The 14,940-nt window shown below is 49.1% G+C and overlaps 1 protein-coding gene across 1 annotated transcript; it reads left to right on the forward strand.

Moving 5' to 3' along the window:
- Positions 1-5,847: 5,847 nt before the first annotated feature.
- On the forward strand, positions 5,848-6,881 carry SIT1 (signaling threshold regulating transmembrane adaptor 1). Its single transcript, XM_055125298.1, has 5 exons — positions 5,848-5,920; positions 6,039-6,174; positions 6,265-6,323; positions 6,455-6,516; positions 6,632-6,881. Exons 1-5 carry the CDS (start codon positions 5,848-5,850, stop codon positions 6,872-6,874), a joined length of 573 nt encoding a protein of 190 aa, XP_054981273.1. The 3' UTR covers positions 6,875-6,881.
- Positions 6,882-14,940: the final 8,059 nt, after the last annotated feature.

Below are 14,940 nucleotides of genomic sequence, written 5' to 3' on the forward strand. Positions count from 1 at the left end.
ATCGCCGGGTGTGACCCAAAAAGCAAAAAAAAAAAAAAAAAAAAAAGTGAAAGTTAAATAAGCATCACAGAACAAGAAAGGAAAAGGCAATGACTTAATTACATCGTATTTTTGGAGAGCAGGGCAAAGAACTTGTACCTACATATCAATTTTTCTGGCTTAGGAAAAACATTATAATTTAGTATTTGTTCAAAGATAATATGAGGGGCTGGAGCGATAACACAGCGGGTAGGGTGTTCGCCTTGCACACGGCCGACCCGGGTTCGATCCTCGGCATCCCATATGGTTCCCCAAGCACCGCCAGGAGTAATTCCTGAGTGCAAAGCCAGGAGTAACCCCTGAGCATCGCTGGGTGTGACCCAAAAAGAAAAAAAAATTAAAAAAACAAAGATAATATGAGTATTTTTATTATTATTATTATTATTATTATTTTATTTTTGGGTTACACCCAGCGATGTTCAGGGGTTACCCCTGGCTCTGCACTCAGGAATTACTCCTGGCGGTGCTTGGGGGACCATATGGGATGCCGGGGATTGAACTCTGGTCAGCCATGTGCAAGGCAAACACACTACCAGATGTACTATCGCTCTGCCCCAATTTTATTTTATGATCCTTAATTTTTATGAGAAATAGTATAGTGGGTAAGGTACTTGCCTTGCACACAGCAAACCTGGGGTTGATCCCAACATGCCATATGGTCTCCTGAACACTGCCAGGAGTAATTGCTGATTGTGGAGCCAGAAGCAATCCCTGAGCATTGCCATGTGTAGCCCCCAAACCAAAAGTAATAATAATAATTTTAATGAATTAATTAAAAATATTCACTGTCACTGTCATCCCATTGCTCATCGATTTGTTCGAGCGGGCACCAATAACATCTCTCATTGTGAGACTTATTGTTACTGTTTTTGGCATATCCAATACACCACGGGTAGCTTGCCAGGCTCTGCCGTGCGGGCATGATACTCTCGGTAGCTTGCCGGGCTCTCTGAGAGGAGTGGAGGAATCGAACACGGGTCGGCCGCGTGAAAGGCAAACACCCTACCCACTGTGCTATCACTTCAGCCCAATTAAAAATATTAATTTAAAAAATAGAATAAGATTTAAAAATAAAAATTTTAAAGTAGTCTGTATGTTCATCTTCAATAGAGAATGGAGCTATTTCATATGTTCATCATATTTTACCTGTCCATCTCCACTTATAGATGATCAAAGAATATGTTATAATTTGAAAAGCTTCTTTCCCATGAATCTACAGAATTACAAAAACCTTGGAGAGTCTTAAATGTAAGAATGTTTAGGAGCCAGAGCAATAGTACAGCAATAGTACAGTAGGGCACCTGCCTTGCATGCGGCTGACCTGAGTTCAATCCCTCTATCCCATATGTCCCCCAAGCACCACCAGAAGTAATTCCTGAGTGCAGAGCTAGGGTAACCCCTGAGCATCATAAGGTGTGACCCAAAACCCCCCCCAAAAAAAAGAAACATAAGAATGTTTGGGAACAGGACATAGTTCAGGGTTTAGGGGTAGGGGGCAGAATGAGGAGCTATACTGGGATTAGATTCCTGGCACCACCAGGCCTCTCCAGTACTGCTGGGTGTGACCCTGGGGACCCCCAGCACTGTTGGGATAATCTGGGGATACCACCAGAGTGGCCTGGATAAACTCTGGAACCAGGGATGTGGAATCAAACCTAAAAGCTCACTTGTCCAAGGCATGTGCCCTCTCACTGAGCTTCATCTCAGCACCTCAAGACTGCTAAGAACTTACTCTATGAGCACAAGAAGGTGAGTGACCTGTGTTAACAGCCCAACCACTGTGTAACTGGGCATTCTCAGTTTGACTTCCATAGAGATTACCATACTTTTAAAGGATAAGTAATAACAATGTGCTACTTGGAAGTGTGTGTATATATATATATATATATATATATATATATATATATATATTTTAAACTCATCAATAACCACAACCGTTTAGAACTTAGATTGCATAGACTTTTTTTTTCTTTTTGAGTTACTCCTGGCTCTGCACTCAGGAATTATTCCTGGCGGTGCTCAGGGGACCATATGGGATGCTGGGAATCGAACCCGGGTCGACCGCATGCAAGGCAAACGCCCTACCCGCTGTGCTATTGCTCCAGCCCCTGCATAGACATTTTAAGGGAATAGTACTTGACACTGACTTTTTTTAAAAACCCGGTGATAATGAAAAGGAGGCTGACATTTTGTTGGCCATATTTTAAAATATCCTCTTCTTACCTGCAACGGAATCACTACTATCCCTCTAATAAACTTTTTTTTTCTTTTTTCTTTTTGGGTCACACCTGGTGATGCATAGGGTTTAACTCCTGGCTCTGCACTCAGGAATAAGCCCTGGCAGTGCTCGGGGATCATATGGGATGCTGGGAATCCAACCTGGGTCAGCTGCGTGCAAGGCAAATGCCCTACCCACTGTGCTATTGCTCCAGCCCCAATCCCTGTAATAATCTTAATTAAAAATTTACATAGTCCAGACAGAATATACCACCTGACGTCTGTCTAAGGTGTTGTTATTGTTGGCATCATTATTATGGTTTATGTAACATAGTTACAATAGTGTTAGTTTATGTTTTTTATGTATATTTTTATGTACCCTCATTACCACCAAAATCAAGTCCAAGACCCTCCCCTACTGTTCGTGTGTCCCCTCTGGTCCACCACTACATTCCCCCATTGTCCCCCAATCACTGGGCAATCTGAGTCTTGAAATTCAAGGGCAAGATTTTATCATCATTGGATATTGTCTAGTCCCTTAGTTGTGTCTCTCTCTATATCACAGAAGAGTGAGATCATCCATCATTTGAGATCATCCTTCTCCTTCTGACTTATTTCACTCAAAACAATGCTTTCCCTGTCCTCCCACGTTGCAGCAAACTGCAAGACTTCCTCTTTCTTTACAGCTGCAGAGTAGTGTCCCACTGAGTACAAGTGTTTTTTTTCTCCCTGATTTTATTGTAATTTAATAAAGTAATTCACAGTAATTTACCATATCCAGTATTTCAACACCAATTCCACCACCATAACACCTTTCCACCATCTTTAGTTACACGCCCCCCACCCCACCAGCCTGTCATGTGGAGTGGAGTATAAAAACTTCAGGGATTCTGAGATTTTGGGTAGGGTGGTACAACTTGTGGCTCTCTTATGAGATTTCTTTGTCAGTCTCTGGATCATGGACGCTAATGAATTCATATGGTGCCGGAGGTGGTTTGTGGGCGAGGCTGCAGGACTCAGGGAAAATGGGACATGGGTGGAGGTGGCCCATTCCCGACTCTGAAGCCTGGGGGTGTCACAAAAGCTGCATACCTGGGGTTTTCAGTGGATTCATTCTCAAGTGTGAGAGTCTTGACTCAAGCCTGTGGAGGTCGGCTGTGAGCGTGGTGGCGATTGGCTTCTGGAGGTTTGCAGCTGCCAGGGTTCTGCTGAGATGGGCGAAGAGACTCGGCCCCTCCAGTTGTCCTGGATGAAGTTCAGGCCAGCACAGCATCTGGGATCATCTCTGCAGTTTGTGGCTTTCTTGTGAGATTTATTTGTCAGTCTCTGAATTATGGCCATTAATGAGCTTTTACATGTCAAGTTTTAATGTGGACTATAGGATCCCCTTCTCACATCTATTGCCTCCCTGTCTCTGGGCAATGCCTACAGTGTACAAGTGCTTAGGACAGGGCTCAGTTTCCAGCTTAGCATTGGATCAGAGGTTTCATTAATTCCATCTGTGGGAGGTACGGTGCCACCAAAAGGTCAACCTGTACCTGTGGGGTGAGTGCATCAGCAGCCTGATGGTGCCTTCAGGCTTCCTGACACCCCCAAACTGCCACTGTACCCTTGGCCGGACCCCAACGATTTGGGAACAAATTTACCAAGAAAATAAACAGCCAAAAGTTAGGTATGTGGGAGCCACACCCACAAACCACCTCTGGCTCAGCTATACAAGCTTATTTATTGGGCTTATTTCAGACACCCATAGATAAATCTTGAAAGAGATCAAAAGCCACAGTTAATCTCGGACCTATGCATGGCTGAAGAGATCAGAGTAAATCAGAGGGGGATGGGTTGGCCTGTGCCCACCCAAGCAGAGCCCCTGGCAGACACTTGCTTTCACAATCAAAAATTGCTGCCATAACCCTGGCCTGACTCCACTGTCTCAGGACAGACCTCACCAAGATATAATCTGTTGAAAATTCTGGTGTGCGGGTTTTGTGACTGAAATCTCCAGGCTTTCTTGGAGTTGGGGAAGGCTACCTCTCCCCACTTCCCAATACACATGGAAGCACTGGCAGTCACCTTCACAGACCAACTCCAGTGCTACCCTGTAAGCTCTACTACTGGCCTTGCTTCAGAGACCCATAAATAAATCTTGAAAGAGATCAAAAGCCGCAATTAAGCTCAGACCCACACATGGCTCAACAGACTGGGATAAATAGGAGGCGGGGGGGAGGGTTGGTCTGTGCCTGCCCAAGTAAAGCCTCTGATAGCCACTTGCTTCCACAATCCAAAATCGCCACTATACATACTCCTGGCCTGATTTCATTGTCTCAGGACAGACCTCACTAAGATAACATCTGCTGAAAATTTTGGTATGCGAGTTTTGTGACTGAAATCCTCAGGCTTTCTCGGGGTCGAGGTGGGCTACCTCCCCCCCCATATTTCCAGAAGCCTCGGCTGTCACATCCACAGCCCAAAGCTACCACGCAATTGAAAAGCTACTCCAGCCTTACCGGTCTGGTAAAGATACCGAATGCCCTGAACAAACACCACGACCTCTTAGCACCTGTTTTGCAAACTGTAATGCATAAAAGGAAAAGGAGAGAGCAAAAAGGAAAGTGCCTTCCACAGAGGGAGGCTGCAGGTGGGGGGCTGAGGGATGGTGGTAGGAGAACAGGGGACACTGGTGATGGGAAATGTACACTGGCGGAGGGATGGGTGCTGGATCATTGTATGACTGAAACCCAATTATGAACAGCTTTGTAAATGGTCTATCTCACAAATATCCAATTAAGAAAATTAAAAAAAAAAAGAATGTGAAGTTCATGCCCAATTCAATCAGCTTAATCAATGGCTGAATAAATAGCAGTACTCCTACATTAAAAAAAAATTCCATCTGTGGAGAATGACAGTTCTTGGGCTGCTTCCGGCATGGGGAGGTGGGCCAGGGTTGTTCCCTGCAGTCCTGGGCTTGGCCTCCCTCATACAAAGCTCGGGCACTAGCCCTTGAGGGCTCTCCTACCTCCTCCACAGGGACGGGCATGGTTCACAACCGTAGTGTTGGGCAGGAGCTCTGACTGCCCACACATGGCTGGACATGTAGCAATGACAGCATCAGTGGTCATAGCTACACATTCACCCTAAGGGGAGGCGGAGAGGCCTTCCCATCGGCTCCCAGACTGCAGGTCCGCAGGCAGAAGGCAGTTGCTGTCATAAGGCTTCCTTCTCCCTCGCTGGGCTGGCCTCAGGCCACTTCTGCCCTGGTCCCCTCCCGTGGAGCCTCCTGGGGAGTCTTCTGAGCGCAGGCATGGGGCCCAGTAACTCTCCCCTCTGGCTGAAGGGGCCCCAGGGCCCCAGTGGGATGGGAGCTGGGACGCTCGGGAAGTCTGAGGCGGTGCAGGTGCAGACACAGGGCGGCGTCTCTGTTCTTTCATTCATCCCTCCCCTCCCCCTTCCTCCCCGGAAACCAGCCACTTTGCCACCGTTCAGGGGATGCTGAGCCGTGGGGGCCAGGCCCAGGGAGGAGCAGGAGGAAGGGGGGCACTGGCAGCTGTCAGGTCTTAAACAAGGTTGACCCCCGGGGTTCCTGCATCTACCGTTATGGTGCACTCCACGAGCCCGAGCCCGGAACCGCAGGGGCACCAGGCGCAGAAGTGCGAGTTCCTAACAAGGGGTGAGTCGGGCGGGGAGGGGCAAAAGGAGGAGTCACGTGGGCCTGGCCACCTGTAAGGGGAGGGGGCTGGGTAGTGTGGACCCCCCCATCCCCCTACGCCCCCATCTCACCTCCACAGGAATCCCCACCGCCACGGACGCCTGGGGCCTGTGGGCCCTGCTCGGGGCCACGACGCTCCTGCTCCTCTTCTCGCTGACTGCGCACTTGTACCAGTGGGCGCGGGCCTGGCGCAGCCGGCATAGGAGGCAGGAACGGTGAGTGGAGCGGAGGACCCCAGAGATGGCCGGTCAAGATCTCCCAGCTCCTTACCAAGAAGGCCTCACTCATCTCCCAAACTCCTACAGGTGCGGGGAGCCTGCTGAGGAAGCCCCCCTGTATGGGAACCTACATTATCTGCAGACAGGTGGGGAGCCGGCACACGGGCGGGCGGCGGGTGGTAGCTGGGGGGAGGTTGGGGTGGGGAGGGGCGGCCTGGGGGATGATAAGGTGCAGAAGGAGGGACAGGAGGTGACCCGAGTCCTGCTCCTGCCCCAGGACGCCTGTGTCAAGAATCAGGACCAGAGCAGCCAGAGCCAAGCTCTGGAGGGCCCGAGAGGGTGAGTGGGCTGCAGCTTCAGAACAGAGGAGGGGAGGGTGCGTGGGGGTGGGAGGGGGGGAGCAGGGCTTTATTTGTGTGTGATTGGGGATGCTCAAACCGCTTTGCACCTCCAGCCTGCGCAGGAAGGAACGTGCTACACCAGCCTGCAGCTGCGGCCTCCTCCTCGGGGCCGTACCCCCAGCCCCAGCGCCCCCATCAAGTACTCAGAGGTGGTGCTGGACTCGGAGCCAGCGCCCGCAGCCGGCTCGGGTCCAGAGCTCGAGCTCTACGCTTCCGTGAGTGCCCAGGCCCGCAGGGCCCGCGCATCCTTCCGCAACGAGGAGGCCTACGCCAACAGCCAGCCCAGCCCCAGCTGAGTGGCCCGCGCCCAATTGACTGTCCCAGCCAGACCCAGGGCCCAGGTTCCCCAATCACCCACCTGAATGGTGAGGACAATGGCAGGGGACGGGCAAGCCCTTGGAAGTCTCCTGGGGATGCAGAACCCTTCCCATCACACTCCCTATTCCTTTTAACACCCCCCGCCCCCAACTTCCACCTTCTGTCTGTCTGCTGGAGTTTAACCAGATCCTCCACTGAGGCCACCCTGACACCTCAGTGCCTGCTCAGATGCAGGAAATGGGTTGTAGGGGAGGGGTAACAGTCCAAGGGCATGCGGTGGGGTGGCAGATGGAGGGGGCCCCAGCAACGAAACCACCAGCAGGAGGAACCCAGGTCTGGCTTTTGATCTGGAAACCCTGGCAGAATGCTGGTCTCCCTCTTGCTGCCTCTGTCCTGTCCCAGGATTTTCAAAAATAAACTTGATCAAGCATGTTGAGATTGACATAAAGGGCTGCATCTCTGCCACGGGCATCCCACAGCCGTGAGGCTGTGAGCTTTGGAGGCCCTTTTGGGGGCAGCTGGCAGGGAAGAGGAACCACGTGGTAGGGGGAGAGGGTGTGGGGGGAGCGGCATTTATGCACCCTTCCAGGGGTGGGCACTGGGTGCAGACCCGAACCCTGCGCAGAGGTTCCAGCTCCGCGAGGTTGCGAGGTTGCATTCATTGGGGGAGGTTGCAAAGTCCCTCGCCCCCATCCTTCGTGCTCTCTCCTTAACCGCACCACTAATCCCACAGGCTGGGCTCTAGGCCTCCCTGCGGTCCGAGAGGCGAAGAAAGAGGGGGATGAGGCTTTACTTTCAAACTGCATTCCACTTAGAATCCCAGGAAACCACAGAGCAGGGGGCCCTGGGCCTGATGTCTTCAGGGACAAGGGGACCCCCTCCCAGGGGAATTTCCCCCACGGCCCCCCACGCCCCCCGCAGACACTCCCAATGAGCAAACTTCCCGGATTTCCGGATCGCTGAGGACCCCGGCTTCGGCCTCCCCAGGAGCCGCGGGTGCAGTTAAGGGCGGGCTGCAGGGGCTGAGTGGGCGGCAGGTTGGCGTCGGGGGCGGGCCCGGATGCGGGGAACCACTCGCAGCGGGATGTGGGGTTCTAAGGGCTGCTGCGCTCAAGAAGGAGCAGGGCGCCGGTCGCTCGGGGCACGTGAGAGCCTGTCTCTGGAGTTCCGCTACCCCTCCGGGCCGAGCCGAGAAATGCAAACAAGTTCTCAACACCCACACCACGGGCGCCCCCCGACGGCCCGGGCACCCGATCTTCGCGGCCGCGGGTGCGGCCCTGGTCCTGTGGCCACGGCTGCGCCTCGCGCGCCCCCTGCTGGCGTGAGGTGGACGCGCCGCCACCTCGGCGCTAGCGGCGTGTTGCCCAGCCTGCGGCATGCTGGGAGTTGTAGTTCGCACCGCTGGGGACGTCCCCAGTTGGTTCACCTGAATCCTGGAGAACCTCCAGCCCAGAGCAATCGCCTCCGGATGTTCTCGGAACTGATCCTTTTCGTTCCGCGGGGAGCTGGGTGTGGCTTGAAGTTTGCTTTTCTTCCCGTTTCCGAAACTTGGGCCATGTACCATGTACCATGTACCATCTCTGTCCCCGCAGTCCTTTAGTTTTTTTCTTGCCCTGTCAATCATCTAAGCTGGGTTCTAGCAGAAACCTTTAGTGAACCCCAGGAGCAGTGAGGCTTGGAATCATCCAAACTAGGACATTCCGTCTTTGTTTTTGCCCTGCACCGTGTCATTGTGAGTGAATCTTCCAGGTTTGGGTTCCCAGGAGGGAAGCAGAGCTAAGACATGGAGAGAGACCAGCCTTATTTCTTTGAAAATCCTGAATCTAGTCATTCCTTGAGCTTTCCAGCTGTGTAAACTAATACAACCTCTCCACCCCCTCCCCCTCTCTTTTTCGTGGCGAGGATGGGAGTTAAGTCAGTCTAAATTAGACTCTACCACTTGCAGCCACAAGTTCTGACTAATACTGTGGGGAAGACCAATAGCCCCAAAGCTAAAGATGATGAACCGCTGAGATCTTAGCTTTGTTGCTCAAGTTCTCCATCAACTATTCTTTCCTGACTGACTTTACTGCCCTATTGTGCCACTTAGCCCTAAGATTTTTCTGTTTATTGTGTGTGTGTGTTGACCTGGTCTCTTGTCAAGTTTCTAAATGTCTAGAATTGGGGCTGGAGAGATAGTACAGTGGGTAAGGCGCATGCTTTGCGTACAGCTAACCTGGGTTCAATCTCCAGCACCCAATATGGTCTCCTGAGCTCTGTCAAAAGTGATCTCTGAGCCCAGAGCAAGGAGTAAGCGTCTTCTGAGTTCATCCTGGTGTGCCCCCAAGCCAAAATAAATAGAAATGTCTAGAATTATACAGCTAGCAGGAAGCAATCAGAGATCTGGTCTAAACACCCATTGTAGGCACCACACAAGGAGCTTCTCCCTTCTCACCAAACACTTATTCACCTATGTCTAATTTTTTCTTTTCTTTCTTTGTGTGTGTGTGTGTGTGTGTGTGTGTTTGGACCACATCTGATGGTGCTTGGGTCTTACTCCTGGATCTGTGCTCAGGGCTACTCCTGGCAGTGTTCAGGGGGACCATCTATGGTGCCAGGGTTTGGACTGGGGTTTGCTGAATGCAGGACAGACACTTTACCCCCTATACTATTTCTCCAGACGCAGAACAAGCATTCTAAAGTTCCATTTACAGTTCTTTGACATACTTTATTTGCAGGACATTCACAGTCTCGTTGTTTGATTCAATAAGAATTTTCTTATAAAGTTTGAGGCTAAGAACTGAATATATAAGTACTCATTTTGAAAAGGGGGGGTGCTCATCTCTTGGTCACTAAAGTCTTCAGCGTCTCTCTTTGTAAGAAATACCATCATCTGGAGCTGGGAACATGACTCAGAGGGCTGGAGCACATGCTTTGCATGTGGAAGCCCTGGATTCAAACCCCAGAACTGTGTACTTCCCCCAGAGACCTCAGAGCACCACTAGGTGTAGCCCCCAAACAAACAAACAAACAAAATCTCCACTCATTTCCCAAGTGTAGAGAAACTTATGGTAAAGCCTGCTGATGCAATTGGGAGGACAGGTGGAATAACAAGCACAGAACTGTCCCTGTGACATAATAGGGACCCCATGGAATATTGGCTGATCTTCAGTCACGGCCTGCCTGGGGACCCAGGAGACAGGAGTTTGTGGTTCTTCTTTCTCATCGCACATATGTATCTCTGCTCTTCACATTCTATGCCCACATCTCCCCCTTGGCCACTTTGCTTTCCCATCCTTATTTTATATTCTTTACTTCATGTTTCTGCTTCCCGCTACTGCTTCACATTTCCTCCTCTGTCACATGTCCTTAGCTAAAGGCTCAGTTACTTTCACTGAGTGTGAGCACTCAGTAAAAAAGGCAAACAAAAACAAAGATTCCATGTCACTCACTATTCTCAACCGGAAGTGACTTTGCCCCCCTTGGGGACATTTGGCAATGTGGTGATGGTGGTGGTACTTGGGGGGGGGGCACATGATGCTAGGGATGGAGCCCAGGCCTCACATATACACTCAAGGCTTGTGCTTTATACTTGAGTCACATCCTGACCCCAAACACTTATTTGGTTGCTGAAATTGGGGAGGGAGTGACATTGGCACATGGTGGGGTATGCTCAACAGCCCACGTGTTTCTGATTCAACACAAAGAAGTTCTGGTGCAGAAAGTCAGAGGTGGCAAGGTTGGGCAGGAGAGACAGTGCAAAGGCTAAGGCATTTGCCTGGCACGTGGCTGTGGCTTCAACCCTGGTTCAAATCCTGGTACTGTACATGGTCCCCTGAGCCCTGCTGGGTATGACCCCAACATAAATAAACAAAAAAGCGCAAAGATTGAAAAATCGTAGTCCTGGGAGTCAAAAACGTAAGAGGGACTTTCCCCACCAGCATCCCATAGGAACGTACTACCAGGGACCCTGGCTCTACTCTCCCCCTGATCCCTGCCTCTGTCAATGAGATGGACTCCTCAGAGGAGGGCACTGGGAGAGCACTAGGAGCTCACAGATTCCCTTCTGCACCTCCTTCCTGATGCTCCCCAGCTTTGTTCACTCCTGAATTGGAGGTGGGCTTGCTGGGCTGGTGGAGGGAGTTCCTCGCATGCCAGTTTCTGGACAAGAGCGAGGACTTTCAGAAGGGCAGTGAGTCCCCCGCTTGTCCCACATCTTTGGCTTTGCTGGGTTTGTGGACTCCCCTTAGATGCTTTCCTCAATCCTTAAGAATCCCAGCCCAGAACAGCTGCCTCCAGTGAGCTCAGAATTGCTTCCCAAATGAGCTGTGGATGGATTTTCTGCCCTTGAGACTGGGAGATGCAGGCCCTGGGACCAGGGGAAAACTAGCAATTGCTGAATCCCGACACCACAGTTGGGAGAGATCCCTGAAGCTCAAATGCAAAAGATTTCCCTGAACTCGAACAGAGGGCATCAGAACCGAGCACATTTGTTTGTCGTCCGTGATTCACAGGAGAGGAGGGTCCTGCTCTAGCCCCAGTGGTAGACGAAGTAGATGAAGTATTTCAAAACCTGCCACAAAAATCTGCAGATGTAAATCATGTGGTGAAAATGGGAAATTGGAACAGACCCAGGAGACTTTAGTTGCAAATTCTGTTCCAGAAGGGAAAAAAGAAAAAAACGGAAGAAAGGTCATAATTAAATAATCAAGGCAATGTCCCTGAACTAAAAGAAGATGTTATTTTTTGGTTCAGATTTAATATTTTTTTTGTTAAATTGCAATTAGAAAAGGGAAAGTCATAATTCAAAAGATATATAAAATATATAGAACCATACATTTTACAAGCTAAGGTTGAAATCATTCTATTAAAAGATTGTCAACAAAGCCGTCAATGACTAAATCAATGAGTTATTTGATGTGTGTTCTTTTATTTTTTAATTAATTAATTAATAGATTTTTTTTTTTTGCTTTTTGGGTCACATCGAGCAATGCTCAGGGGTTACTCCTGGCTCTGTACTCAGAAATTATGCCTGGCAGCACTCAGAGGACCATATGGGATGCTGGGAATCGAACCTGGGTCAGCCACGTGCAAGGTAAACGCCCTACCCTCTGTGCTATTGCTCTAGCCCCAAAATTATATATCTATTTTTATATACCACAAATGAATGCAGACATAAGGGAGACGTTTTGTCAGTTGGTTTTGTTTTTGTTTGTGTTTTTGAGTCACACTCAGTCCCCAGGTTGATCATGAGAAAACACACTACCTGCGGCACAGTCTCTCCGGCCCCTAAAGAAAGACTTTAAGTTCTAGTCCGGACTAATAGGAAAGGACACACACTCAGCCAAATACAGCTACAATCCAGCAATCAGGCCTGGCCACTGAAAGGGCTGAACACAAGCTTTGCATGCTGGTGGCCCCAGCTCCATTTTGAGCACTGGTCGGTCAGGAGTGACCTTCAGACAGCTGCTATGGGTTCCTCAAAAATCAGGGAGAAGGATGGAAGAATTAAAGAGAAAAATGAATTCCCAAACTCTAAGGATATGGGGAGTCTTTATACTTTCAGCAAGAAACTTTTTGTTGTTGTTGTTCTGTATCCCAGGAAGTCTTTTTTTTTTTTTTTAATTTTAAAGTGAGGGGCTGGGGCGATAGCACAGCCGGTAGGGCGTTTGTCTTGCACACAGCTAACCCAGGTTCGATTCCCAGTATTCCATATGGTCCCCCGAGCACCGCCAGGAGTAATTCCTGAGTGCAGAGCCAGAGATCAGTCCTGTCCAACGCTAGGTGTGACCCAAAAAGGAAAAAAAAAGTGAAGAGTAATCTTGGGTGGAAGGGGTGGATGGGAGTAGGGAGTGCTGCAAATGTGACTCAGAGCATGAACTTGCCTTGCATGTATAAGGCCCTGGGTTTAATGCCTGGCACTGCAAAAAAAAAAAAAAAAAAACAAAAAAAAAACAAATTAACAAAAGCAAAAACCAGTCAAACCAAATGTAAGATAATGAAAGAAAAACTCTGTAACTCAGACTTAGCCAAGATGGAGAGAAAGTTTAGATTTCTTTGCTTCTCCCTCTATTTTTTTTCATTCCTCCCTTTCTTCCCATCCTAGACCTTGGAGTGGGGACCTCCCTTCTATCCCCACTCCCTCATTCCAGAGTTTTGTTGAGATCGTTTAGTCCTTATTAAGATTAAAAACTTAAAAAAAAAAAAAGCTTTAGAACTTGTTTTTGGCCTCCCCCTTCAAGTCCCCAAGACAAAACCTTTGAAGGAAAAAATAATAATAAAGGCATTAGAACAGATAGGAGATGAAGAGAAGAGGAAAGAGAGCAGTGGGGAGCATCGAACCATGATCTCTGTATTTATATCTCTATTTCTGTATATTTATAGAGCATAATACACATGCTAGATAGAACATAAAACAGAGAGAGCATCCTGTAAAGGAATTCTTAATAAGAACTGATGGATCTCAATGACATTCTGGGGTCAAGGGGTGGGAATAAAGGGGAGGTCAGTGTTCCAGGGCTTATAGGGGTGAAGAGAAAGTGGGAAGAGAGCAATCTGAAGACACTTTTGGTTGTGGTGAGGAGGAAGTTGAGGGTAGGATGGAAATAGTTGTTCTGTTTTCACATGCTAGACGAATCCTACGTGGCTATCTCAGGGGGACAGAATGGCAACTATTAGTAATTGACAGGGGGGAGGGGAATGAGATGAAGAGTTGGTTTTCGGATCCAGCCAAGAAAGAGTTCAAAAGATGGTAAAAGCATGTCAGATGCCCGAGCAAGACAGGCCAGCTTCTGAGCAGGGCATTACACCACCTGATGAAGCAGTGAGAGACACCTGGGCTCCCTCTCTCCTCGCTTTTCCCTGCGGTCCCACTTTCCATTTCTCTTCTCGGCTCCGCCTCCCTTGTCTTCAGCTGGCCCTGCAGCCTGGAGCTCCCACATCGGAAGCAGCCAGTGGGCTTGAATGCTATTTAACCTTCTCTCAGAACTGCATAGTTGTGGAAGGACAAGTCCCGTGTAACAGATCTTGCCTCTCTTTTCTTTTTTTTGGATTTTGGGCCACACTCTATGCTCAAACTCTGGCTCTGCACTCAGGGATAAATCACTCCTGCAGGTGTTTGGGGGACTATATGGGGTATCAGGGACTGAATCTGGGTCAGCCACGTCCAAGACAAGAGCCTTGTTTCCCTCCAATCTCGTAATGGATCTCTTAATGGAAAAACAAACCCGTGCGCATGTATGTGTATATCCTAATGGTTCTACTTCTCTGACTGAGGCTTTTTTTTTCAAGAGTTATAATTGACATAACACCAAGTTTAAGGTGCAAACACTGTTGATTTGCTACAGTTATATATATTGCATTATGATTACTAGTATGGTTACCGCATTACATCATTACCTTCATATAAATATTGAGAATGTAATAATTTTCTGGGGGCTGAAGTTTCCAAATGGGCTGGAGCGATAGCACAGCGAGTAGGATGTTTGCCTTGCACTCGGCTCACCCGGGTTTGATTCCTCCGCCCCTCTCAGAGAGCCTGGTAAGCTACCGAGAGTATCTCTTCAGCAGGGCAGAGCCTGGCAAGCTACCAGTGACATATTTGATATGCCAAAAACAGTAACAACAAGTCTCACAATGGAGATATTATTGGTGCCCGCTCGAGCAAATTGATGAGCAACGGGATGACAGTGCTACAGTGATACAGTGAAGTTTCCAAATAGGAGAGCTGCTGAGATCACATTCAGCATTTGTGGGCTGCAGGGCTGGGGCTCGTGCCTCTAACCGATCCCTGGGCCCCCGTTGTTTATTTGTTATGGTAAGAACATTCGGATTTAGTCTTTATTGTTGCTATTGTTTGGGGGAGTTGACACAGTATGGTTAGGGGCTACTTTTGGCTCAGTATTTGGGGGTCACTCTTGGTAGTTCTTAGAACCAGGTGATGCCAGGCGTGGAACCTAGGCCTCCCTTATGCAAAGATGCCCACTGACCTTAAGAGCCATCTAGTCTGCCTGGCCAACATTAGACAAAGGGCATAAAAGTAGTCAAATATTGTTATTGCTGTTTT

This window comes from Sorex araneus, chromosome 1 (assembly GCF_027595985.1).
Source record: "Sorex araneus isolate mSorAra2 chromosome 1, mSorAra2.pri, whole genome shotgun sequence".
Taxonomy (NCBI): Eukaryota; Metazoa; Chordata; class Mammalia; order Eulipotyphla; family Soricidae; genus Sorex; species Sorex araneus.